Source organism: Platichthys flesus, chromosome 10 (assembly GCF_949316205.1).
Source record: "Platichthys flesus chromosome 10, fPlaFle2.1, whole genome shotgun sequence".
Classification (NCBI taxonomy): domain Eukaryota; kingdom Metazoa; phylum Chordata; class Actinopteri; order Pleuronectiformes; family Pleuronectidae; genus Platichthys; species Platichthys flesus.
In genome coordinates, this window is record NC_084954.1 from 9,566,603 (window position 1) to 9,594,547 (window position 27,945).

A 27,945-nucleotide genomic window follows, 5' to 3' on the forward strand; every position below is an offset into this window, starting at 1 on the left:
TCATAGGCCGAGCAGGGGCTCAGAGGCGAGAGAGAGAGCGTGTGTTGATGTAAGCGACGGTGAAAAGGTGCAGCGTGTGGTGCTTAGGAAGGAAAAGGGTGGAGGCGAGCAGGGAAGACATTAAGTGAGTCACTCCAGTGTGTTTGAGACAATAAAGTGTCTATCTCTTTCTCCTCTCTCTCTCTCTCTCTCTGTGTCCTTCCACCTTTGTCCTCTCCACCCTCCCACCCTCCCCTCCACCTTCCAAAACTATTTTCCTCTGTCAGGTCGCCCATTCCTCCCCACCCTCCCTCCCTCCTCTCCACCCACCCTCCCTCCCTCCCTCCCTCCCTCGGACGTGTGCTCTCCACTATATGTTTAGTTCACTGCTCGAGCAGACCGGTTTGCTCAGTTTTACAGCAGGGCCCGAGCCAGCAGGCTGGCAGACGCACAAAGGCTCTGCTTCTTTAACTAGGGGGCTGCAAAGGAAACTGAAGGAGGGTATTGTTGGGACATGGCGAGCTTCTGCATTACATCAGCTCTGACATGCAGGCCCACAAAAAAAAAAATAATGCATGTGTGCAAAATGAGTGCACATATGTTGCACAGACAAAACCTGTCTTCACTTTTCTCCTCCTCTCACTGACGTTCTTTTATATACAGGCGGACAACAGAAACAATAAGGAGTGAGGCCCTGGTAAACTGGGTCACCGAGCCTATTGACGTGGCTCTGCACTGTTTGGAGTTTGACGCGTGCTCCTCACTTCCTTAAGGCTGGAGAGAACTTTTCTTAATGATTAATAGGGGAGAGAGTTTGTTATCCTCTGCAGGGAGTTCTGCATTACATGCGGAATATTTGCAGTCGTGAGAGGCCTTTTGTTTCATCCCCAGGGAGTTTTACACTCTGTGCTTGCAGAGGGTCACATTTGGAGCCTTTTCAGTGGGTCTGGAGTTATTTGCTAAGTGTGGCACACAAAAAGGAGTTTGTCCGTCCCTGTGAACGTAAACACAGCAGCAGTGTGAGCCGTGCACAGAGTTCAGACGCGACGTCCATTCGGCTCTATTCACTGAGTGGCAGTAATAAGCAGTTTTCAGAGAACAGAAAAAAAAAACGTTCACCACAAAGTGCAGTTTTATGTTTTTGGGCTGAATGTGTTTGAAATGACCTCAAGTTGTCTGAAGAGCTGGGACTAATTTCTCCCTTTATGCAGCTAATGCAGCTTTGGTTTTGTGGTGCACGACCAAAGGGAGCCAGTGTATTTGATGCTGCTTGTGAAAACCACCCATCTGCACTTCATAGTGGATCGTATCGCCGCTCCCCCCCCCCCTGAGGCTAAGTTCAGTGATACTCTTCTCTCTGCATTGTCACAGCCTTGACAATGCTCGGCATGCAGGAGTTATGTCCTATATGCATTTCTCGTAGGTTTGTCCCCCCCCCCCCCTCTTTGCTTTCACTTTGTCAGATGATGTCTGGAGAAGGTCGGCGAGGAGGAGGGACCCGACGAAATCCTCGCTGAATGAAAAATTCCTTTTCATGAGATGAAAAGGAAGCAGAAGGAGCTTTTGGAGCCTCAGCCAAGAAGAGTTTACAAAACTAATGATACCTTAGGTTTACACTTGTGTTTTGTGCAAAAGCCCAATATCAGTCTTAGAAACGGGTGTTTTCATCTCTCACACAAGTTTTTGCTTATCGAGTGACGAGCCTCACAGCAGTTCTCAGCCTTGACAACATCACCTCATCCATTCAAATTCCTCTCCTTCAGTTCAGTCTGTGAATGAGGCTTTCTGCATTCCCATGGCGACCACACTGCAGATTCTCTGGAGTCTGCATAGAAATGAGTAGTGACAATGAAAGAGAGGAGGGCACAGACACACACACACAAACACACACACACACACACACATGCATTGTTGTACTTCTATCTTAGTGAGGACAGCTTTTGGCATAATGCATTCCCCAGCCCCTCATCCTAACTTTAACCATCGCAATGAAATGTCCAACCTGAACCCTTTCATTTTAATTTTTCACTTTTTAATTCCACATCCTAAATCATTGCCTTGTCCACTAACCAAAAACCCAGTGGTCTCTACGTAACAGGAGGTCAAATATAGATCTTTTCCTGGGCCTACTGAAGACCAGCGGGTATTTGGATGTATCGTCCCCAAACCTTAACCAATACTATTTGAACCCAAACAATAAAAGCAAGCCGTCAGCGTCTTAACCCTCAAACAGCCCGTTCCTCCTTCCTCAACGGATAAAATGTCTTCACATGCCAGAATGTCCACACAAACACGCACACACAGACCCATTCCCTAGCTCCTTATCCTTATCCTAACCTCAACCATCACAAATCAATGCCTGACCCTAGCCCTGCACACTGAACAAACCTAATTCTTACTCCAAAATCAAGTCTTCAAGCAGCCCATTGAAAGTCGGTCAGATAGTGAGGACCGACCAAGAATGTCCTCACTTTCCCAAAATGTGCAAAACTATTTGTATTAGAACTTTGCATCAACTTCCACATATTGTGGACGGTCTTACCCAAAGCTTATCCATAACCTTAACTTTTTACGTTTTTTTGCCTCATTAGGACCAGGCTATGGTCCTGACAAGGTGTCAGGCTATATCCTGGAGAAGGTCCTGCAGAAGTAATGAATACACAGGTTTGTGCAGCCATCATTATCAGGGCTTTGCATTGACGTCCATTCATTGAGGACAGCCTACACAAAACATTGTCCCTAACCTAAACCATGACCAATTCATAACTAACCGCAAACTTAATCTGATCCCTATTAACCCGAAGAGGAAACTAAAATGAGAACACACACACACACGCACACGCACACACACACAAACACAGACACACACACACACACACACACACACACACAGAGCACAAACATTCCCACGTGATGCTGGAGTTTGCTCCCTCCCTCCCTGGGCGCACAATAGCGCGCTGATTCACCTCCACGCTCTCAGATTGGCTGAGCTCTCTCACAACTCAGGTCTGTTCTTTAGGAAACTTTCCCCCTCGAATCCACTTTAGAGACGTCACCCACCGAGAGGACCGGACCCCAGCCTCTCTCCAGTGCCCGCTCCGTGCCCCATGGAGGATTAAACTGTCCCTGCTTCTTCAAATGGGGATTTACTGGCGCGCGTAAAACTTCGCCTCACTTTTTCTCGCAAAGGGATTCTCTGGATCCGTCCACGCACAGACAACATGCCGGAGCGGATCAGCATTTCCGACTTTGTGGTTCTGACGAACGAGGATCTGTCTTCACCGGGGACCTCGAGCTTCCAGTCGAAGATGAGCGACTGTCGCAGCACGGTGTCCACCGTGGAGGAGGTGAGGGGGGGTGCAGGCTCGTGCGCCTTTTTCTGTTGTTTACCTGTAGAGCTGCGCTATTTATTCTGCTTCTCACTGCCTCACCGGGCTTCTGTTAGTACACTGCAGAGGAACCTTCTGCTTTGTCCAACTATATGTACACATGCAATGGTGCACTGTCACACTGCTCCTGCAAAAACCTAATAATAATAATATGAACATACTGCTGCAGGACTATTTACAGTGGGAGGAAGTGCACATGCTGGAATGGGCTGCACGATATGGACACATTGACATTTATACAGAAATTAAGCAGTTGATATCGATAATTATCACGATAACTGCCATATTATTATTTATTTTAAGTTTGAAGAGATTTCGACATTTTGCATAGTAATGCATGTCTGTAGGGTTGAAATATAGTGTTATGTGGTTCCGAACAGTGTGTTTAGAACATTTAAAATAACATCTGGCACATAAAAACCCTTTCATGGCTTGTGTGCTGCTTGTCAGTAAAATAATAGGTGTTCTGTTTGTGGGGAGAGCTTCGTTTGTAGTCATTCCAATCATTCAGGCCTGGTTCAGCAGAGAAGTAAAGGTTGCTCAAGGTAATGTTGTAAAGAGTCAAGATGGGACACCCACACAGATCACACACACAACACAGAACACACACACACACAACACAGCCAACATCTTTTGACAGAGTAAGATATTGTTTTTGTGAGTACATACACACACATGTTTGACCATGCTTGCAGGGCCTGTCTGTGAAGGCCAGCTTGTGACTGCCTTGTTTGAAATTGTTCTTTGGCTCAAAGCTTGTTTGAGGTCTCTCCATACGTGTGTTGTGTGTGTGTGTGTGTGTGTGTGTGTGTGTGTGTTTGTGTGCGCACGTTGGCTTGTGTTTGTTTGAAATCTTCTCCCTCTAAGCTCGCACATTAGGAAATGGAGGGAGGCTGCACATGAACTCTGCCATAAAACAAATAATCGGAGTTTGCACACAGGGTTTATCTTCCTTGCACGTCGTCTTGTGACAATACATCACAGCTCGCTGATGTAGCGTGACCCAAGGTGGAGTTTTCCTGCTCTCAGACAGAGGTCACCTTAGTTTGAATCAACAAACCGTGGCTTATTTTTAATTTTATACTGAGATTTTTTTTTTATGTCATATGGTAAAGGGATACAGTTTCCTATGCAAGGGTTTTGACTGCAGTACCTTCAAACATGTGGAGCCTATGAAAGATGAAAGGTTCCTATTAAAAGTTTCCTGGCTTGAATCTGTGACAAGTGATGAGAGATGGACACAGCAGATTTCAGGGTTTACTCACAGACAGCTGTCTGATGTATTCATCTTGGACTAATGTCCCTTTTTTTATGGCTCTGACACACTGGAAAAAATAGCTTGAATAGCTGCCTTGGGGAGGGTCCTGCTGGAATCTTACACATGTACAGATAGACAGGCGGACGCACACACAGAGATGCAATAGCCCCTTTATAGATAGATCTATGGTTATAATGTTTAGGCAGCTCAGCGGGGATAGGCTTGATTAATGGCCAGGGTAATGTGTGGGCATGTGTGTGGGTTATGGCAGCGGCCAGGGAGACAGAGACCCCATTTACACGCACACACACTCAGCTGATTGTTACTTATTACTCCTGATTATAGATGAAGATAAACGAGGAAAGACGGGGGGGTGAGGAACGGTTTAAATTCCTACAGCTGGAAGCTTCAGGGTTTTTCTTCAGAACAGAGCAAACGTCTTCTCCTAGTTCAAGGGAATATGATGAAATCCAATATTGTTGCTTGTTCTGCAGCTGAGTCTGTCATCATGCCTTGTTAATGCGGTAAATGAGGCTCAGGAATCAGTTAGTCATTAAATATCATGCTCTGCTGCCTGCAGACGCACACACACACACACACAGACACACACAGACAGCAGGTGTATGCTGACCTGTTTTCAGTCACAATAACGTGGTGTAAAGACACAGTTGGTTCTCATTATCACTTCACTCAATGGGCGGAGCCACTGAGTGAAGGGATGTGTTCGAGTTCTTAGATGGTTTGGCTAAATATAAAGATGGCCGACATGCCAGCTCCCCAAAAGTGAAGCCACCTTTGTTCAAGTGTTCATGTTTTGATTGCCAGCTTAGACGGGCTCGTGATTGGTCGGGGGCGGGGGGGGGGGGCGTGGCGTATCGGTCGCACATGTACACAGCCGGTTCCATCCCCCGATCAGTAAAGCGCCAAGACATGAGCTGGATCCCGTGGCCCACGAAGGAGGCGGTCTTTGTGATGGCTTTCGAATCTGGATAGTGGCTGGAGGTGGAGACACATTGTCCCTCTTTATATACAGTCTATAATTCCGACTGATGGATGAATTGTTGATGTGCCCTGATGTGATGTGTTTACAAAATTGGATAAACACAACCTGTTTCCATTGACCTGCAGCAGCTTGTTTCCACTGAGAATCTAATTTACTGAGCCGAGGAAACTGCAGCAGCGACTCCCATCTCCAGCCTCCACTAAATCACTTTCCTGTTCACTGTCTGAAAAGCCACATTACACAACACCCACAGCGCCTCTTTAATTAGTGCACTAACACCCAGGGAGTAGACCGGACCAGGAAGGACTGTCAACATCCCAACAGGGCGGAGTGTCTGTTAAGTCTAGATCACTGGCTCATTAAAGCTATTTCTGGTGGCATGAAGGTGGAGTACCCACGTGATTTAACTTCATCAAACAACCGGGCCTGTGTAGGGAGAATAAATAGGATGTAGTTCAAACCTTGTTGGGATCGTCCAAATACAATGGAGCCTGTTGACGATGTGCGTCTGGTGTATATCATGTGTCGTGGAAAGACTTCATTTCCTGCAGAAGAACCCTGGACTGGTTTTGATGTGTCAGTGTTCAGATAGGTGAAGTTAGCGCGGTGACGTCATTCCGTGACGGTGCACGATGGATGATTGTTTTGTGGTGACTCACCTCTTCGTCTCAATCGCTCAGCGTGAGAAAAGCAAGCGTCATTTATCACACGAAAATAGTGACTGTCAAACCTCAAGCAGCTTTCTTTCATGAAATGTTGCAACCTTTAAACTACACATTGGGTAGAGAAGACAGGAGTAGAAATGGATGATAAGATGATGAAACAGCAACTGTCAAAGTTATTATCTCAAATCAATGTGTCAAATTCGGCTGTTTGGGGAAAATCAATCAATACTATATACTTTAGTATGGTAGTATTGGATCTACACGTTTTTTGCATCAATGTACCTTGCTCTAACTCAGTTATTTGGGTCACCAGCTAAAACAACACAAAAACACACAAGTAGAAAACCATAGAAAACTTACGCCACATGTCAATATCACAATATAGATGGAAACAGGATTTTATCTATTTTCCAGAAACATAGGATGTAGACATTGTCAAGTGTTATCAATTTATTTGTATATTTAATTTCACACATCTCTCTGTCTCATTGTCTTGTCGCAGTCTCTGGAGATGGACCACACGACTCTGCAGAAGATGAAGAAGATGATCAAAGCTATTCACACATCTGGACTCTGTAAGTGTCAAATGACGACAGCGCACGAAAAAACCTGCTGAAATTCTGTCTGCCAGCTCTTTTACAGACACATCCATCTTCATCAGTGGACTTGGTTTAAAATGTCAAGGTGATAAATCCGTCGACTTGCAAAGCTCAGTGGCTGTCTTTGAACTCCTGACATTTCCCTGCAATTTTCCTGAGGGTCTGGGTGTGACAAAGCAAATTTCCAAGTCCGGTGCTTCAGGCATTATTCGGAACGTTTCCTCCCCCCCCCCCCCCCCCAGTAAAATGTCCTGAGCATGTCTGAGCGGTGCCGGCCAGGGAACTTGTTGATGACGTTTCTAACACGTGATGAAGACACCGACGTAGATGTGCATTCAGTGCGCGATTCTTTTTCATGTCGAAGTTTGTCTCCTAAACTCAGCAATGAGTTTTTCCAGATTAAGGTCAGTTTCTCTGAGGACAGGATGAGGAGTTCAGTGCAAAGTGGAGCCTCCTGATACTTCACTGTACGAGCCTGGCCCAGATGACATCACCGGGCTCGTGCGTTGTTTATGAGGGAGGCCCCTTGTTGTGGGAATGGGTTCGTAGGATGATGAGTGATTGTGTTTACATCTATGCAGAGAGTAGGCCTTTGCGGTGTGTATCTGTATTAAGGTAAATGGCATGTGCGGTTTCGGCAACAACAGGCCGCTCAGCTCCCCGGTGACTGTGTGTGAGTGTGTGTTGCTGGTGCAATCTAACCATCTCCCAGGACTGGACGTGCAGAGGATGTGAGTGTTCACCTCAAAAAAAAATGCGCCGGAGAAAGCGAGAAACTGCGCGACACATCCTGAAGTTGTTTTTCCTGAGCTCGCTTTCAAGTCTGCTTCCCATTTCGAGGCTTCAACTCTTGGTTTTCAGTAACACGTGAGTCAGAGCCGCAGCTGCCCGGGATTAGGCAACCAGATCCCGTCAGCCGCCCAGAGACCTGCTCCATGATCACTCTGCTTTTCGCCCATTTCTTCCTTCGCTTCTAAGTAGAATCATGTGTGTCCGCTGCGGTTGTTGAACCTCTTAATCAGTCCTGATGGTAATCGCTGATTGACGGTCTGACTCAGCATACATATAAAGACACATCCCCCCATGCTGCGCTCACGGCCTCTCGCTGTGTCGCGCTTGTAAACACACACACACTCACACACACACAAGCACGCAAGATGTTCTCTTCTTCAGTTCTCTGTTCCCATAAACCGCCGAGCACCGTTCCTCTCTGCCAAGATGCCGAGGCCTGTGAGTCCCTGTGTGTTCTGGCAGAGGAGTCAAAGGGTTGAGTTGCTCGGCTGGTGTCTGGTAAAGGTCAGCGGTAAACTCATCCTCTGAGCTCCTCTGTGACTAAGCTGTTTATGGTTTGATAGATGCACGTGTGTTGTTTGTTAGACATGTGACGCTTTGCAGATTTTCTTTCCTCTAGCGTGTTGTGTAATTTTTCGTAAATGCAAAAAGTCTGGAAATCAAACAAAGTCTTTGGTAGAGGAAGCTCCTCTCCCGCAAAGAAAAAAACCCTGACGATCCTGAAACATCTCGTCATAAGAACCGATGCCGACATTTCTTTCACAAGCTGAAAGTGGTGGTCCAACCACAATAGAGCGGGGCCAGCTGGCCAATCAGAGCAGACAGGGCTTTAACCAGACCAATTAAAACCAAGCGTTTCAGACCTAGGCTGAATAGAGGAGCTGCAGCAGCAACGGACAGGATGAGGAAGCTGATGTGTTTTCTTAACATTAGATCATGTAAACCTTTTCAAGGAAGTCTCATTAAAGACCACGCAGCCTCAACGGCTCAGTTTCCCTGCTCCCCTTGATCCAGCCCCCTCCATCCTGCAGTGTCTCATTCTTTGCTTAAATAAATAATTTGGCCGTCCGTTGAATTGTTCCATTTTTGCTTTAAGGCCACTTAGTAAAACTGTGTCTGTCTATTTTATATTTTTCTGGAAAACTGGAGCATGAGCTCTTCTGCCTTGTTTCTGCTTTTGTGTGTTTAGTCTGCTATGGGCACTGATTGCATTTGTTCCTTGACTTCTTTGTTAAATTGTTAGTGTGAAACCGCCAGTGAAGGATTTCCTTTTCCTTGCGCCACATAAGGTATTTCTGTACGACTGCGTCAAACTCCCATTTGTTTATAACCGCTCGTCAGGTGGCCATCTTTGTTGATTGAATATGACGACCTCAGTGGCTTCAATTGTGCCCTGTGTTTATTTGAGGTCGTCGTCTAGGCCTCACGTCCAAATAGCTTTAGGCTAAAAGCTCGTCGAGCACAATGTAAACTGGAGCGGTGCCGGCCAGAGCTCAGATTCTCTTCCTTCAGCCTCTTTCCACAGGCTGAGGTCATGACACTAGGGAAAGTGACCTATAACATTAGACACTGACCTATAATCGGAAGAAAAGCATGTCTGTCTCTGTATATGTGCATCTGTCTCCTGTTCCAGGATGGGTGGAAACCAGGACTAATTTGTCCCACATGTTTGTCTTGTTCAAGAAACTCTCCCTTCTTCAGACTTTCTGCGCATGTCACTTTAGCTTTAACTCATTATGTGTGTGCATGCGTGTTGTTTTTCAGCCCACGTGGAGAACAAAGAGCAGTACACCGAGGTGCTGGAGAACCTGGGCAACAGCCACCTGACCCAGGACAACAACGAGGTCTCCACAGGCTTCCTCAACCTGGCTGTGTTCACCAGAGAGGTCACCGCCCTCTTCAAAAACCTGGTGAGGAAGGAGGAGGGGAAGAAAGAGGGTGGAAGAATGGGGAAATGGGGGATGTTCCTTCAAACAAGCTGTCTCTACCAGAGGGTTCAAGCAAAAGAGGAAAGAGGCGGAAAATGAAAAGAGGAAAGAGAAGCTGCTCTCACATGGGTCCAAATCCAAAGAATGATGAGATAAAATAAAGTAAATCAGCCAAATTTGTAAATTACTTCAATGTTAAGCAGCAATAAATGGCAGAATCCCAAATCTGAGACTAAAGATGCACAGTATGTTTGTGTTCATTGTGTGTGTGTGTGTTTATATGTGTGTAACTGAATGCATGGGACAAAACAGTTTTCACCAGCTGCCGGCTTCTTAACGCTCAAGACTTCTAAAATATGGGGCAGTCCGGAACCCTCCCACTGAGTTTCTATGACTCGGATAATTCATCCCAGACCTCCATGTGTGAGGGCACACACACACATACACACAAGCACACGCACACACGCACACACACATACACACACACCCTGTCTGACACAATCCCTCCCATGTGTCAATCAAACCCTCACAGGGGAAACTGGGCCTTACAGATGTTAAAAGTAAGTGGGTCCAAAAAACTAACAAGAGGATGATATACTACACAATCCACTCAGCGCGTCCCTTGATGCCTCGTGTGAGGGATCACTGCACGTCCCCCTGTCTGCGTGCACACGGGCGCGCGTGCATCGATCCATCCGTCACACGCTGATGCATGTGTTGACTCTGGGAGCTGGTATTTCCCTCTGTCAGGATGCCATTTATTACCTATTAGTTACCTCAGCCTCCTGGATGCCAACCAAAACAATCTGCAGCGCCTTGTGTCAATATGTGGAGGTCATCCCATGGAGGCGTTTCAGCTCGGGGAAGAGTTAGGACACTGTTTTGTCAGGAGAATGGTTGTAGTCCACCAGGAGCCATGAAAGAGCAGGAGGAACATTTATCCACCGGACTTGAAGAGTGGTGGACAGGAGCTGACATATAAATGTAGCCCTGTTGCATATTCATGGGGGAATTGTGTAGTTTAAACTGAGTTGTGCTGTAACATGCAACCTGTCGAGCTTTCACTGTTTGTTTTGTGACTCATTCTCACCAGGAACATGATGGAAGAGAGTTAAAAGTGTAATCTTGAATCAAATTAAACTCAGCTTCACCAAGTTGGAGATATGCGCTTCTAGTTTGTTAGCTTTTGATGAGTCACCAGTTCAAAATGACCAAAACACCATGTTTCCTTCTCACTCAGAAGTTAGTCCGTAGGGAGATAACGTAAGTGTGATTGCTCATATTGAAGGATACGTGATCCGTCTGTTTTGTATTTTGGACTTTCTTTACTCATTTCCTGTTCTCTTGTGTTTTTCAGGTTCAAAACCTCAACAACATCATGGCTTTTCCTCTGGAGAACGTTCTGAAGTCCGAGCTCCGCGACAGCAGAATAGTGAGTCCGAGAAGTTCTTTCAAATTCAATAATATATCATACTTGTGCCGGCTGAGCTGATGCACACACGCCATGACGATTTCCTTTCATTTCCTTGTTCTAACACAGAGAGATGATTCCTGATTCAATGGAAAACGTAACCCTCTAAAGTTTACTGAATTATTTTCAGAATATTGTCCAAATCTTAAACATTATACACTTCAGCTTTAACTTTTTAATTTACTCAGCCTGTAGTTGTGCTTGTTTCTAAAGAGAACTCAATTGGACGAGGTGATATTTTACTGTTAGTGTGAGACAATTGTTTATTTAGTGCCATCAAGCGTCACTAGTGCACGAGTGACCGACTTATTGCTGTGCACGAGAATAAGCGCGTTAGTTACACAAAGTTATATTATATTGTAACCCTGTGGGAAATATAAATCTTTTTATAAATATCTGTACTTAAATAAACAACAATTTGAACATACCAAGTCACAGATACATTTTTTAACCAGGCCCTTGTTGATGTGGTGGGAGCCAGCAAACAGAGCCCTGTGAGGACATGTGCTCAAGATGAAGTGATTTGCAGCTGAGGAGGACGGAGATCTGTGTTTATACGTGTTGGCTTTACACTGCAAAATTAATCAAATATTGGATCATATGGATTTCCTCTTGGAGCAGACAATACCGTCTGTCTGTCTGTGCTGCAGACGCTGAGTCTACTAATATGTTACGGTGGATGAGATAAGGCTGTTTATGCAGATTAATGAGTAAGACAGATCCACACTCCCCACCCTGAACCAGTCTGTCCCGGGCAGCGCTCGACCTTTTTTTTTTTTCACGATTTGCCAGTGCAGCCGACAGACGTGTGAGTAATAACAGGCGAATGCTTCTGTAAGCTGCCGTCACTGCCCTGTGTTGTCAAACAGCTGATTCCACAGCTGAGGAATAGAGTCACTGGGACTGTGAAGGAACGCCAGCGCGCTACTGAAATCCTGTTAGGTCAGATTGCAAACCAGTTCGCTTCGTGTGAGTAATCGTGTGTCTGTGGATCAACTGTCTAGGTCTATCCCCTCGGATTATCACCAGTAAACCCACACCTTCAAATATTGCACCGATTCTGTGTGTGCTGCCGGGGAATAATTTACGGGGGGGGGGGTGTTGCAAAACCGACATATAAGATGTTTAAGAGTATTTAATTGATCATTTAAACTTCATTCTATGGCTAACGGAACATATACAGTGACATAAACAGTGACAGCACTCTTCTTCTTCTCTTCTGCAGGAGCTCAAGAAGCAGATGGAGAAGAGCTGGAAGGACTACGACATCAAAATGTAAGAACCAGTGTTTGATCTCAGTGTCGCTCTTCATCTTCAAGCCTCTTCGCTTTCCAGAGAGAAGAGAAACTGAAGGGTAGACGTTATAGCCTGAGGAGAATCATGTCACACGTTAACATTTCTAGTTCTTTTTCTAGTGGTGGGTTAGAGAGGTACATGCAGCAGCAGAGGTAAATGTGATAAACACTTCATTCCCCCATGGTCATTCTCCATTACATTACCATGGGGGCTTAAATTGATTTATAATGTCGTTGAGAGATTCCACATCTCCGCTTTCATCCAATTTGCCGATATCTCTCTCACTAGAGCTGCTGTATTTGAGAACACAACTTGTCAGCTGCTCCAGAAATGTTCTGGAACACAGGTGAAAAGTAGGTGTCGATTCATGTTGAAGAAACTGACGAAGCAACAAACTAGAAAACACATATCGGATGAGGACAACCTCCTGCTGCGCTCTTTATATATGAAAGGGAAAATATCCAGACCCTGTTTCATCCTGTTCATCATGTCTGAAAATTACTCATGGGGAAAGTGAAGGCCACTCAACTGGTCCTAGACAGTTGCTCCAGATATTTTCTCAAAAACAAACATCTCAGGGTTAAAATGAGGTGTCAACTGGAAAAGACAACGAGATTCAATAGCTGTCAATCTGCTGCAAACCCCAAACTCTGAATTTTTGCCTCATGGGGAAAGTGAAGGCCACTCAGTTTGTGACGGAAAAAGAAGCAGTATAAAATGTTCCAATAGTTAATCATTACAGAGAGAGAATTGATTAGACTGTCAGTTAAAAACTGGGACACCCACTGTGGTTATAAATGGCACAGGGATAACATTCTTTCTTCCTTTCCCCTCACACTACCAGAGGGAAGTTGGAGAAGGAGCGCAAGGAGAAGACCAGGCAGCTGGGGCTGATCAGGACGGAGGGATCAGACGGCGGGGAGGACATGGAGAGAGAGAGGAGGTCCTTTCAGCTGCAAATGTGTGAGGTGGGGGGATGCGTGCCAGTCAAAACACCAGACACCTTTCACATACCTGGGGCCGGGCTTGATTTAGCACATACGGGTGGTCTGCCTCGTGGATTCCATATTCCGTGCATGGTCAACTGGATGGCCGCGGTTGATCCCCCGCCTGTGTCTCCTCAGTATATAAAATACGCTTCAGCAAGTAAAACAACAGCTTCAGTTGGTTGAGTTGCAGTAGAGCCGCGTCGTAAACATTAGAGGCTGCAGTTCAAAGAGAGATTAAACAGCTTTATGGCCCACACCTGAGAGCTAAATTGGGGGGAATTATTGTGAAAGAAACTGGCGGTGCTGCTACAGGCAGGAGGTGTGGTCCCGGCTCCTAGTGCACATGGAGCAGGAGAAAAACCCTGAGGAGAAAGAAAAGGTCCAACTCCTGACTGAGACCAGCTGTTGAGACAAAGAGGAGAGGCAGGGACAATGGAATTTCCACTTGTTGCAGCCTCTCCACCGCCCTGCGTCTCTCTGTCTGCTCTTCTTTCCCCTCCACGCAGACAAAGAGTCTTAAAAACCCTGTAGTTTAATGTGAATGCCCTTTTAAAACCAAGAATAGTCTAATAATATCAGTAATAAAGCCTAAACTAAAGTACGCCTGTGTTTTAAATGAAGAGTCTTTTTCCAGTTTCTGTCTACAAGGTTCAGTGATTGGCTGCAGTGTTTAAATACAGCGTGTGACCTCAGAGACAATGTGGAGCAAACTTTGTAAAAACCTTCTCAAAGTGGAATATGTGAAAAACATCAGAGGGACGATGCTCGGCCCGGCCACGCTGTACAGACCCCATCACATAATGTTAACTTTTCTATACTACTGCCATTTCTGATGATGTCATTGCGTGTTTTTCCATCCCTGCTTGGATGTTTATTTATTTGTTTTTCATTGGGAGGCATTTTTCCAAATTTTTCCAATTTTACAAGCGAATAATTCATGGATCTTGATGAAAATGAGCTTTTCAGACCATATTTTGTTGACCTGGATCTATCACAGATTAACCCCAAAAGTGAATCATCTTGAGATGCTCTCCCAAGCTCAACTATTATTCCCTCAAAGTTAAATGAGTGTACTTTTTGGAGCTTTTCCGTTGACAGCTGCTGTTTCTGGATCTGTTTTTGAACTTCCTGTGTTTGTGCTTCTAGTATCTTCTGAAGATCCAGGAGCTGAAGGTGCGTCAGGGTCCTGATCTGCTCCAGAGCCTCGTCAAATATTTCCAGGCGCAGCTCAGGTCGGTCCCGGCACTTCCCCACCCTTTTTTTGGGACTTGTCCATTTTGTTTCTAGGTGTGAAATAAGAACAAGATTATGTTTTTCTTCTTAAAAGAAGTTGGATTGAATTTCTGCCCCTGGGTGCAGGCAGGGCTTTTGAATAGCAGCGGAGGTTCTTTGGTCTTTCTCTTCCTTCTGCAAGCTATTATTACTGGTGTTAGCCATTTACCCATTTAAATCATACCAAGGGTTTCATGTGGGAACGGACTTGCTTATACAGCTTCAGCATGCAATGTTTTGGTTGGTATGAACCGGGATGTTTGGACTTCAGGACCATCATGACTCAGCGTTTGCTCTTCTTTTCTTTCTGATCTCAGTTTCTTTCAGGATGGCCTGAAAGCTGCCGAGAATCTCGCTCCCTTCATCGAGAAGCTCGCCGCCTCCGTGCACACGGTAATCACAGAAACTGCAGCCGGTTTGTCTGAGCCTGCAGCGCATCAGTCAGTGTTTATAGGGGTTAAAAAACCCGTTTTGATGTTATCATACCCCAAAACCACCCACACACACATTTGTCATCCATTGCTCATTGACAACGTCAGGCAAGACCGTGTCCGAGGAGACGCTCGCAGTAAACCGGTGGCTGTAAATCACTTGGTGCTTTTAGTGCCTCCTGCAGCACTATTTCATTCTCTCACAACGGCCAAAACTCTCCTCTGAAACCCCCCCCCGGCTGAACCCACAGGCAGCAGATTGTTATTGGCATAGATTCCCAGAAATCCCCCCCCCCTCCCCCCCCCCCCCCCCACGTTCCCACAGATGAAACCGAAAGCATCCCTTCATTTTCATTCTTTCCCCCGCTGCACACCTTTTCCTCCAACCACTCCGACTGGTTTCCAGGCTGCACAACGTTTGCCTTCTTTCCCCTTTTTATTCCCCCCCCCGCCTTCCTTTCGGAGCACTGGAAACAGGCTGTTAACTGTGGTGCTGGAACGTTAGAGGTTTTTCTGGTTCTTCAGGGGCAGATCGCGGACCCGCTCAGACATGCCAGACCTCGAGAAGGCTCTTCCAGATTGAATCATGCGTTTCGGTTCCCAGGAAGGAAATGCTTGAATATTTTATTTAAATTAAGTTGTGCTGGATACAAGACTGGTCACTCTGCTTATAGAAATAAAAACACAACTTCTTGGGAGTGCACACACCCCAGTACAGAGCTCTGTTCTGCATTATTCATACTATCGCACACAAAGCTCTCATGTGTTGTCATTCCGCACCCAACCATCGGAACAAATGACATGGAAAAAACATTGTAAATGAGCCGAGGGAAAACAAACATCAGCTGTTCTTCCAAATAGTTACATTTCATCACTTAAATAAACTGACTGTGTGTCTGTGTGTGTGTGTATATGTGTGTGTATTGTAGGTGCGTCTGGACCAGGACGAGGAAGTAAAACAACTCACACAGTTGAGGGATTCTCTCAGATTACTTCTCCAAGTGGAGGGGAAAGAGGTAAACTTCCTCATAATATATCATTCTCATTTCATATAGCCTAAGTACATTGAGCTGACGTTTTTTCTACAACTGCACTCTAGAGCTGTTTTCAGATATGAACTCTGGGAAATGTGGGTCAAGACTTTTTTCCAGACTTGGCCTCTCACATATAAACAAAGCAGCAGGAGTTTTTCCGGGTCAGACACGTTCACAACAACTGGAGAGTGTCCAGGAGATCCACAGCAGTGTTTTTGTTTTTAGCAGATCAACAGCAGCATCAGTTATTATCACCAAAAATCTCTAGAATCTTATCGTCTTTCCAGGTTGACGGCTACTCCTTCATCCTGAGATAGTTGTAATCTTTGTGATATGTTCGTTTTTGGGGTTTTGTGTCCGTGGCATTTTGGAATCGTCATCACTTGCTGTGAATTCTCAAAACCCCAAGATTTCCGTGCCCAATGTCTAAGAGCAGCTTTACCGTGTCGATGCCTCCAGCAATACTTGTGCTCTAAGTTTGATAAGACCTGATTTCTTGCGTTTCATATTGTTTTAAATGTCATTAAACGTTCGAAGTGAATTCTTAAATCCCTGCTTGTGTCGCAGGAGTATCTGAACAGGAAGAACTCTGGCAACGGATACAGCATCCACCAGCCACAGGGCAACAAAACCTACGGGACGGAGAAATCGGGTTTTCTGCTCAAGAAGAGTGACGGGTGTGTAAAAGCATTTGCTACTGTCTGTATCTCTGATTAGATTACAAGCATCCTGTCGTAGAAATTCAAAATACTGTGCATGTTTAAATGTTTTATATATATATATATATAATTATATAGATTTTGCCCTGGCTCATTGACAAACTTGTGCAGAACCTGTAAAGTATTTCAGCTGTTCATACATCCATTATCTATACCGCTTATCATTTGAGGTTCGCAGGGGGAGCTGGAGTGTCTCCAGTTAACCTAACCCTGTCTTTGGAGTGTGGGTGGAAGCCGGAGTAGCTGGAGAAAACTCATGCAGACACGGGGAGAGCATGCAAACTCCATGTAGAAAGACCCAGGCCACGTTTTTAGTGTTTCAAATTATAGTCAATTTTATTTTTAAAGTGAAAAACACAGCTTATTAAAACTCTCCACTGCGGTAAGAGGTCAGAGAGAGAAAGAGAGGGGGAACTCAAACTTTGTCGACCCCAGCTGGTCTTCATTATCCTGAGATGAAGATTCAGGCAGGGGCCCCTCATGTGGAACTTCTTGGCAGACTCGCTCAGTGAGCAGATCCAACTTTTGAGTCATGCACACACACACGCGCACACACACACTACTAGATCGCTGTGATAAGGACAGGGGATGTGGTTCAGTAGGGCGAATGTGAGACGGGAGTAAACTCTCCTCAGGCCACGGACACACAACGGAAGGTTCTCAGCCGTTTCACCTGATTCAATCCAGATAATGAAGATTCAAACGCCGTGAACAGGAGTAAGCTGAGCGGGCACAGCGTGTTCCATCATCACTATTCACACCCAGGGCTCGAGTTGATGACCTGCACTGAACCCGTCCCTGATTTAAATTAATAGTATCATGTGCACAAAGTGTAACTGGGCCTTTTGTGTTGACATTCGAACATGCAGGATCAGGAAGGTCTGGCAGAAGAGAAAGTGCGGCGTCAAATTCGGCTGCCTGACGATTTCCCACAGCACGGTGAGGACACACAACGAAGTGTCAGTTGAAATCTCTCCAATATTTTAACGCACACTGACATAAGTGTGTGTGTGTGTCTGTGTCTGTGTTTGTGTGTGTGTTTTTATGCCGTCAGATCAATCGCCCTCCCGCCAAGCTGAACCTCCTGACCTGTCAGGTGCGGCCCAACCCAGAGGACAGGAGGACCTTTGACCTGGTCACTCGTAGGTTCCCTCCTAAGCTTTGACCTTTACAGCTTTACCCTCGACATATTATCTCTGCAGCCGTCTGCCGTGCAGCTGTGTGAACATATTTCTATTCGCTCCCCCACGATATATAAATTGAGAACAGAGCTCATTTGACTCGGGGTAGAAACCAGAGGGACACAGTTGCGATGTGGAACAGATGATTTTGTGCATCGGGTTTTGTTTTATGCCAATTCTGGAAATGCAGACTTTGTTTCCACATTTGAACCCCCCCCCCCCCCCCCCGCACCTCAACTTATATTCAATATGTTTTCAAGAGCAGCTATCTAACTCTCATTTCCCCTTCTCTGCAGATAACCGCACGTACCATTTCCAGGCAGAAGACGAGCAGGAATGTCTAATGTAAGCATCGAAGCTGCATGTTAGCTTTAGGTTTTCGTTTTTGATTTGTCTGTCAGGATTACGCAAAAAAAAAAAGATCGGATTACCATGAAAATGATGCAGTATATATATACGCCAGGAAAGAAACATTTCGGTGAGCAGATCCAGGAATGTTGTTTCACTTTGTCTGGAAGAAAGTTTGGGTATTGAGCCAGGGCAAATTAAATTAAGGCCACAGTCTGGATAATTAATGTCGCTGCTTTGTCATGGCGAGAAAGGGCATTAACCTTGGCTGACATATGGGCTCTCAAGCCCCTTGTCCATTGTTTCAATAACACACTCACACCTGCTAACATCTGGCTTTTGTCAGCAATGGGAATGGATACGAGCAGCATTCACTCCCGGGTCAAAGGACTCTAGAATAGACACAGGTTTTTCTCGGCGCTGGCTCCAATCGGTAATGATGGAAACATGACACCTGGCTGAAAGCGCTAATTTGGTAAGACACTGAGGTCAGAAGGATTCGGTGGTCGAGACGTCGAAAAGAACACAAAGGCAAACTCCTGTGCTGAGTTTATCAGCGGTGTCAGAGTGCCCTTCTAGTTCGCTGTGTAAGTTTTGACATATCAAACGCCTTTTATGTGAGCTTAGGCCCGTAATGGAAAGATAATTCCACTTGAAAGAGAGCTGTACAAAGGTAGGAGTTAACTAGAAAGACAAAGGTTGTGTAGTGAGGTGGTGTAAAGCGTTCTGATCCCGACGGAGGTGAAGGAGCAAGCAGAGCAGATTAAGGACAAGAAAAGGGAGAGAAACTGAAGAAAAGCTGCCCTCCAGCAGACCCCAGCCCAGCTGCTGCGGGGTGGGACCGAGCGAGTGAACTCAGTGTGTTATTTTGTGTTGTGATGTGGTTGTGTGTGGAGGCTTTCTGTCCCCTGCCCTGCCCTTGGGTGTGTGGGCCTCCTGGCAGGCTTTTTGATGTGAGGGACGGAATAGAAGAGGTTTGGAGGAAGAAGTACCAAAGCTTCAGATATGAAAGAATTGAGACTCCGTTTGAATCACATGAAAGCCGAAAAAGTGAGAGTGATGATGGCAAAAAAAACAAAAAAACATGCAACACTGTGGTTCTCTCAATCTTCAGGAGATGAGAGAGAAGAGATTCCCTTGATGCGGCGAACTCTGTGTGAAGACTGTCTTTTTGTGTGTGTCTGTACTGAAGCTGGGTGTCGGTGCTGCAGAACAGTAAGGAGGAGGCCCTGAACACGGCGCTCGGAGGAGACCAGCTCCACCTCCAGGACAGCGGGCTGCAGGACCTGTCCCGAGCCATCATCGCCGAGCTGCGGCACATGCCTGGCAATGAGGGCTGTGCCGACTGCGGAGCTCCAGGTCAGTCCCCTCTCGGCTGGTGAAGATATTTGCAGAAGTGGAATGTGGAAATCTATGTTCATAAGCTGCTTTAAGACATGCACTGAAGTCTGGACACTCCTGACAGTTTTCCAGAGGGGCGGTAAGCGAGGACGCAAATGTCCGAATCATTTGCTCCGGACATTTTCCGAGTGACAATACAGCAAAATTCACCGCGTGATGAAGATGTTTCCAACCAACGGAGAAAAAATAAACCAGAGTAGAATTAAACAAATATAGCAGGAGGACAAAGAGGTGTCATACATGTAGAAGACACAAACAAAGATGTCAATTCGGAAAGATTGAAGAGATTTTGCCGATAAGGACCCGTGCAGGTATCGATGAGCTCTATATGCAAACATGTGATCTAGACGAAGAACTTTTTACGTCATCTTCTCCCTCCTGCTAGGATCTATCTAGACGCCAACTCTCGTCTCTGTCTCCAACTCTTGTCTGAAAGTGGCTGTAACCATCAATTCGAGTTATGCCTTCCTCACAGTCTTCTCTTTTCGCCCGGTGTATCTTAGATCCAACATGGCTGTCCACGAATCTGGGCATCCTGACCTGTATCGAGTGCTCCGGGATCCACAGAGAGCTGGGTGTCCACTACTCCAGGATCCAGTCTCTCACTCTGGACCTGCTGAGCACCTCTGAGCTCCTGGTACTAACTGCACACATGGAAACACACACAACCACACAAAAAGATGGATTATCTGCTGTCATGATTTCCTAATTACACACATAATGTAACCATCTGCCTGTCATTGAGATTCCTTTCTGTCACGTCTTCGTGGCTGCGGTGTGTTTCTCTCCAGTTGGCCGTCAGTATTGGCAACACCAGATTCAACGACATCATGGAGGCGGGCCTTCCTAACGACTCCGTCAAACCGCTGCCAATAAGTGACATGTGAGTCCCTGATTTCATTTAAACCCAAAAATCAGATTCTTCACAAGGCACGTGCTCTACTTTATTTTTTAACCAATCCGTGTATTAACCAAACAGGAACGCCAGAAAGGAGTACATCGTGTCGAAATACGCCGAGCGGCGGTACGTCCTGCGCCGGGAGGAAGCCGACCCCGGCCGGCTGCACGACGCCGTGAAGGCTCGTGACCTCACCACTCTCCTTCAGCTCTACGCCGAGGGAGCGGACCTGGCCAAACCGCACACGCCCCCCGACGGACAGGTCAGGACCATTCACAGTCGCACATGGAGTCCCACATTATTGAGCGCACGCTATTTCTTCATGAAATGTGTCCTGTCAGGGAGGGAGCGCGAGTCATGAACCTGAATTCAAACTCTTTAAGATTCTCACTTATGTCGTGGATTAAGTGTGAATGACAGCAACTTCCTGACAGGGCCGCCCGCCCTGCTCGCTTAAAGCATCACACACACACACACACACACACATTTATGAGATGCCGTACAAAACTTGCCACTGACACTGAAGGAGTGTGACTAAAAATAGCAATCCCCACAGTGTTAAACAATGACATTCAGTGTGTAGGTGGTGTGTTGATAGTTACAGTATGTGAAGCATGTGTTAATTGTCGTCCTGTGCGCATGGATCATGTGGGTGGGTAGTCCGAGGCCGCTCCATTTCTTTTGGCCTCTCATTCCGTCTTTTCCTCCCTTTTCCTCTCATCTTCAGCTGCGTCTCGCCAACCCCTCGCTTTCTTCTTTAATCACATCCTAGCCTCTTGTCACAGACTTCCTGTTCAGCATAAGTGCGTAACACCACCGTCATCTGTGTGTCTGTGTGTGTGCGTTCATGATTGTATATTTTGGTTGGTCCTCATTTATTGTTTCAGCTCTCAGGTCAGAGCTCATGTCCCAAGTGAGACAGGCTCATTGAATTACACATGCACTCCTCTGTCTTTCTTATGCACTTCCTTTTTCACTTCACATAGACAAATCATCCTTAAATTTTTTTAACACACAAACCAGAATGGCTCTCAGTGGACCGGACCCCCCCCCCCCCCCCCCCCCCTCTGCCAAGGCCCAAAAGTCCTTTAAAACTCAATCAAGCTGCACCAAATTGTACATTCTCACAAAAAAATCGGTCCAGAAAAACACACACATTTTTTTGTTTTATTAGAGATCAGTGAATTGTTCCTTGGAAAAATGGTGTTTATGTAAAAAAGGCCTTGCTGACCCATTCTGAATCCTTTCCACCGAGGTTTCTGGGAATCTGTTCGGTGGTTGTTGTGTGATGTTTGTCACGAACAAACAAAATCAACAAACAAAATGCACATGGGTGACACTAGTAATAAATACTTGTTATTCTGCCAGGATGTCAGTAGACCTGATCATCAATAACTTGATACAATTGACTGATAGTGACCTTGACAAAATACATATGCTGCACAGATGGATAATCTCTGGAGGGTAAACAACGTGATCTTATTTGTTTGTCTTCTTCTTCCTGTTGAAGGGGATCAAAGAGACGGCCCTTCATCTGGCCGTGCGCCTGGAGGAGAGGACCTCTCTGTCGCTGGTGGATTTCCTTTGTCAGAACAGGTCAGACCCTGATGAACATTAAAGTATGATTTGTGGATCCCTAGTACAAAGAGGACTATGTTTTATTAGACCCACATAGAAAAAGCTGGGGATGTACAGTAGCATCTGTACTGAACTGGATGTTCACTTTACAGCACCTGTCTGGAGAAGAGGACAGCAGAAGGGAACACGGCTCTGCATTACAGCGTCCTGCACCACAAGCCCGAGTCCCTCAAGTTGCTGCTCAAAGCAAAGGCAGCTCTACACACAGGTACATTACACCGTGCACTTAAACCTCTTTCTGTTTTATATAAAAACGCCGGTGCACTCACAAACTATTTCAACAACTTCTCTTTTTACTCGCACAATTTATTCATATAAATATACCTATTTCTTTTGTAGCATTTCCATATTACTATCTATACTCTGTGCAATGATTCAGTTTTTATCTACATATTTACATTAAATAAAAAGAGAAATTATACAAACAAGTGAAAAAAAAATTGAATTATTATCTTGTACCTAACTAGCTTCCCATATATCTTTAAATAGGTTGTTAAGCTGTGCTATATATTGTATATAATGTACAAAAAAGATGTAGTTATAGATACAATATAAATAATGAAAATAAGGCTATATATATTTATATACAAACTCATACACCTTCAAACCCCAAATCTAATATAAACAAATCTGCATTGTTTTTTATTGCAAAAAGAGAGGAAGATAAACATTGTGTTTTATTTGTGAGTGCACCATGATTTGCTACAAATTTCGTTGTTAGAATCATCAATTTATCAAATGCTATAACAATTTATTTTTCCTGCAGTGAATTCAGCAGGAGAGACGGCCCTCGATATCGCTCGGAGGCTGCAGCACCTACAATGTGTCGACCTGGTGAGAACTCACTGCTCTTTTAATTCCAATTCATATTTTCAAAGAGTACACACAACCGAGAAATCAGAGCTGCAACGTTAAGAAACCCAAACCACAAAGTCAACTCCAGAAACCAAACCAAGACGATCTCCACGGATCGAGACACGAGCTTGAAATAACTCCCGGTGCAGCCGAGCTCAGGACTCGGGTCTCGCTCCCAGGACGAGGAACCTTATCCTCATCTGGTCCCAGTGTGCATCATTCATAAACTGGTTTTATTTTCTTACCGGCCATCTGCCCTGCTGACTCAGACCTGCTTTGTGTAATATCCTGTTTGATTGTGCACATCCTTGTCTCGCAGGCCTTCTGTTTAACAGTAAAAGGTTACGCCAGGAAAGTGCCTCCTTTCTGCTCATCGGCCGTATTGAGTTCAAGTTGCTTTCAATTTTTTTTTGATCTGGAGCCAGGAGAGTTTTATTTCAGTTATTTCATTTAACCCTCTCAGCTCCTAGCTCTTCTGTAAAGATTTGTCCCTCAACTGATTTCCCCAAAATAGTTTTTATGTCATTAATACTCCCCTTCATTCTTTTATAATAATCTCAGAAACTCTGAGTACCTCAATAGAGACATTCAAATATTTGTGCTCCTTAACCTCCCTACAGCCAAGGAAATGAAACTAAACCAGAAAAGAGAAGAAATATAAATTCTGTGGATTGAGGCAAATACCCAGTACGCTGCATCGTTTCTGTTTTCCTTGATTCCTGCATCGGTATTCAGAGTGTTTGTGACTGTGTGTGTTTTAGTTGGAGCTGGCCCAGAGTGGGAAGTTCAACTCTCAGATCCATGTGGAGTTCATGTGGGAGACTCAGTCTCAGGAGCTGTATGACAGTGAGGATGACCTGGATGAGAGGGTAAACAACACACACACACACACACACACACACACACACACACACACACACACTGGCCGGACACCCTCCCCCCTCCCTGCCAAAAAGTCATTACAGGGAATTGAGAAAAACATTACAGGGGTTTTCCACATCACTCTGCTCAAGTGGAAAAGGATAAAAAAAAAATATCTCTCGGTGTGACGATTCTCTTAAACCACAGTTCGGTTCAGACCTTGGTTTTTAAGCCACAGTTTAGTTTCGTACCTGGACCAACCAGCATCTTACCACGCTGCTGACGTGAAGGAACCTGTGGGGTCTAAGATCTAAGGGGTATTATCATCTTGTGCCAATTAATGTAGCCTAGATTATGTGTCACGTGAAACAATTACAAAATTTACAGCTTGCCCTAACTTAGATCAAATTAAACATATCAACATGTGTAAGTCTCTAGTGCCAAAGTAAAATGGGTTGCAGCTGTGTTGGCAGGTTGGGGTGTCCCAGTTCACGACATCCTGTATCATGACGTTTCTAGACATTTATAGCACAGCCTCTGTTTCAGAATCCCTCACACCTAGAGTTAACCAAAGACACCACATGAATTTCCTCTTTCCTCCAGGTGAGCCCGTTGCCCAAAAATCGATCTCCGAATGGAGGCGGTGGAACCTCCTTCTCCCGCTGGAGTCTGGCCTACACGAGTACAGGCAGCCGGCCTTGTCAGACCTACGAGAATCTCGACTTCCTGTACAAAAATCCACCTGCCAACAGTGCCCCCTCTGGAGCATCAGGGCCCCCACCGCTGCCAGCGAAGTCCATCCAGAGAGGTGAGCTACTGTCTTTAAAAAACTGATGTAAATACTCCTGTCAGGACTTTAAACTACATATTTATTCATCAAGAATGATGAGTTACTTTGAGTCATAAGAGATCAGGTCTCAACAATGTAAATCTGACAGTAAAGCAACGTTTAGGTAAAGCTCGCTTTGTACCAAAGGGCTGGAATGCTCCCATTTTGTTAAATAGCTGTTAGTCACTGTAGATCACTGCCACCAAGTCAGAGCTATTTTCCAAATGAAGCTTCACAACAGCTGGTGTTGAACAGTTTGGTGACTCTTTTGGAGCCTGTAATAAAAGCACTGCCAGTAGTTACTGGCTTGTTTGCATCATCTGAATGGATGAAGTTGGTTTCTTTATTAGTTCAAATAAGAGATTCATTATATATCCTGGCAACTCATTTTTGATAACTCAATGAATTATTTAATGTTGCTTTTATGAACAGATCCAAATCTCCTCCTTGACCTCTTCTCCCTCCGCAGGTCGCTCAGACCCCCAGATCTCGGTCACAACACAGGAGGGAAACGGCATCCTGAGACGCTGCTCTAATCCGGTTTACCAATCCACAAGTCCCCAGATGCAGGCGAGACACAGCACTGCTTCACCCAACGCGGAGACCCCAGTCCAAGGTGGGAGGCTGTCTAAGTCCGGAGGCCTGCTCCGGGGGCAGAGGCAGACATCGGAGGGCCAACCTGGGGCCGGCTCTGGGTCTCAGAGCAGTGTCGCGTCGACGTCCTCTCAGAACCACATAGGGCCTGTCAGGTAATACGACATTTCATTTAACACACTTCTGTCAGGTGTGAAGAGGGACACTAGAAGCATCCAATCCAAGCTAACACTGTGTCTTAATGTTGTAATGTCTTGATCCTTCTCCAGCTCAGAGAAGACCACGTCGTATCGCCGGACCAGCAGTGGAGGAGGCAGCCAGGGGAAATGTGGCGTGTCGTCTCCGAGCTGCGTGGGCAGCCAGGAGGACCTGTACTGCAGCTTGGTGGGCCTCACCCCGGCTCCTGCTCCGGCTCCAGCCCCTTCGTCGTCCTCATCATCTTCATCCTCATCATCACCAACCGTGACCTCTGCCCCTCGACGCCGCAGGAACGCTATGGTAACAGCCACACGCGCAGAAACCCCTAGCTGTCGTATTCAGGCCCCGTGTCGCTGCCTTCACTTTCCTCTCTCCGGAGAATCAGAAAAAAGGCCGGTGAGATTTCTCAGCCGATATGAATGTGCCGTGTCTCCTGCAGGTCTCAGGCAGCCGGCCGCATCACAAGCGTGTCACGGCTTTAGTGGACTGTCGAGCAGTCAGCGCCGAGCAGCTCGCCTTCTTCAAAGATGAGGTCATTGTGGTGACGGCCACCAATGACCCCCACTGGTGGGTAAGTGCAAGTACAGCTTTTTCAGTCTGTCAGTTTTAGCTGCGAATCAAAAGGATTTAGTTTGAGCTTGTGAAGTGAATTATGAACTTTATATTGTGAATTTTCAATTAGATTATAAATGTGTTTTTTTCCCCTATTCTAACAGGTCGGTCACATAGAGGGGGAACCAGCCAGGGCCGGGACCTTTCCTGTCAACTACGTACACAAACTGAAAGACTGAGGGACGTGGAAGCTTAAAAACATTGTATAGTAACTTACTAGAAGAACTGAACCAGAATAGGATGCTCGCCAGAACCCACAGTGGATTTAATCCACAGGAGAGGACAGTGTCATTCTCCTGGATCCAACTCCAACCAAGGGACACTTGAGGATTTAAAGGACTGTTTAAGGGATTATAAATTTTAACATGTTCTCATTCTGGGAACTAAAAAGGGAACATCAGGGTTTTACAGCCCCATTAAGCCTTTTATTCCAATGACTTGCAGAAGTGCTCCCCCCCCTGTTGGTCTATGTGTTTCTACAGTCGTCTAAACCATGAGCCACTACTAATAGGTACAAACTCATTTGTGGCTAGGGAAACTGCTCTAATATCCATTTAACCTTTAATTACACAGTATACTGCAAGTGTTTTAAGATGTCTAGGATCGGTACCTACAGGCAAAACTTAAATATAGGGCACAACACTTTCAGGCACTTTAAACCCAGGGAGAAGAAATCTTCTGAAGAGCTGTAAGTGTTCACCAAGTCGGCTACTGAGCACGGATAAACCTGCTCTTTTGTTCTGAGCGGAAACTCGTCTCATCCTCCACATCACAGGATACTGAGAGCTTGGACGTGCGGTTCAGACCTGCCCGGTGTGTGTTGCAGCCTGTCTGCCCCGGGACTCTAAAAGTGGCCTCGCCAGCCAGGCTCCATACAGAACGCCAGCCGTCTGGGCAGCCCGGAGGAGAGATCTGAAACTTTAGCTCGGCCATCTTGACTGCACCGGGGCACGGCTCGCAGCCTGTGCGTGGAGGAGGAGGAGAGGGAGAAGGAGAGGGAGAAGGAGGAGGAGGAGGAGGAGGAGTAGGAGGAGGAGGAGGAGGAGGATCCAGTTTCTTCTGGCTCCAGCCATCTGTCTCTCTGAAGGACCTGGGATAACGTTGGTGTGTTAGGGGGGGGAAAGGAAAAAGGGAAAGACTCTGTGCTCTTCCAGGAGATGGCACTTAGAGACGGCTTGTTAGTAACTGCATGTCCACTGAACACACAGTTACTTACTGTAGGCATCACACCAGCCACACAAGCTCACTTGCACTTACTGTACACACACATGAGCGTTGTTAGTTAGAGACCTTAAGGGAAGTAAGAAAAAGAAAAGGAGACGTGTAACGTGTATCATTTTCTTTTTTTAACCAGTGACATATATCCACATGTAACATTTCACTGCAGATCTACACATTGTGTTTGTACATATTTGTCTAAAACCTTAACTGACGTGTACAGTGTATAGCACATGTTTTCTAAAATGTTGTGCATCATAAACAGTTGTATCATCACAGTGTTACTTCGTGTGGCCGTCTCCTGATTTGATGCCATGTGTCTTCTGTTGTATTTGTCAGAGGGAGGAGGAGGAGGAGGAGAAGAAGAAGAAGAAGGGAAGCGACACAGTTGCATAATTGGTTTTCAGAAAGGTCCCCGTCCCTCTTGCTTTGGAACAAACACTGACAGGGATGAGTAAAGGACGGGCAGGCGGCAGGCGCTCACTTC

The 27,945-nt window shown here is 45.8% G+C and overlaps 1 protein-coding gene across 3 annotated transcripts; it reads left to right on the top strand.

The window, feature by feature from the left end:
* The first annotated feature begins 1,723 nt into the window (after positions 1-1,723).
* Positions 1,724-27,742, top strand: asap3 (ArfGAP with SH3 domain, ankyrin repeat and PH domain 3). 3 transcript variants are annotated; one of them, XM_062397165.1, is made up of 27 exons: positions 1,724-2,643; positions 3,169-3,326; positions 6,797-6,869; positions 9,450-9,595; positions 10,971-11,045; positions 12,310-12,359; positions 13,225-13,348; positions 14,516-14,601; positions 14,959-15,034; positions 16,002-16,088; positions 16,674-16,783; positions 17,695-17,764; positions 17,880-17,967; positions 18,303-18,351; positions 19,547-19,713; positions 20,259-20,392; positions 20,547-20,638; positions 20,735-20,915; positions 22,164-22,249; positions 22,384-22,499; positions 23,058-23,125; positions 23,908-24,015; positions 24,611-24,815; positions 25,306-25,585; positions 25,700-25,928; positions 26,068-26,195; positions 26,345-27,742. In XM_062397165.1, exons 1-27 carry the CDS (start codon positions 2,580-2,582, stop codon positions 26,355-26,357), a joined length of 3,063 nt encoding a protein of 1,020 aa, XP_062253149.1. In that variant the 5' UTR covers positions 1,724-2,579; the 3' UTR covers positions 26,358-27,742. The 3 variants fall into 3 exon arrangements, with proteins under 3 accessions (XP_062253149.1, XP_062253148.1, XP_062253150.1); XM_062397164.1 differs by having other exon boundaries at positions 1,735-2,643; positions 26,068-26,199; XM_062397166.1 differs by lacking the exon at positions 1,724-2,643 and having other exon boundaries at positions 2,773-3,326; positions 26,068-26,199.
* Positions 27,743-27,945: the final 203 nt, after the last annotated feature.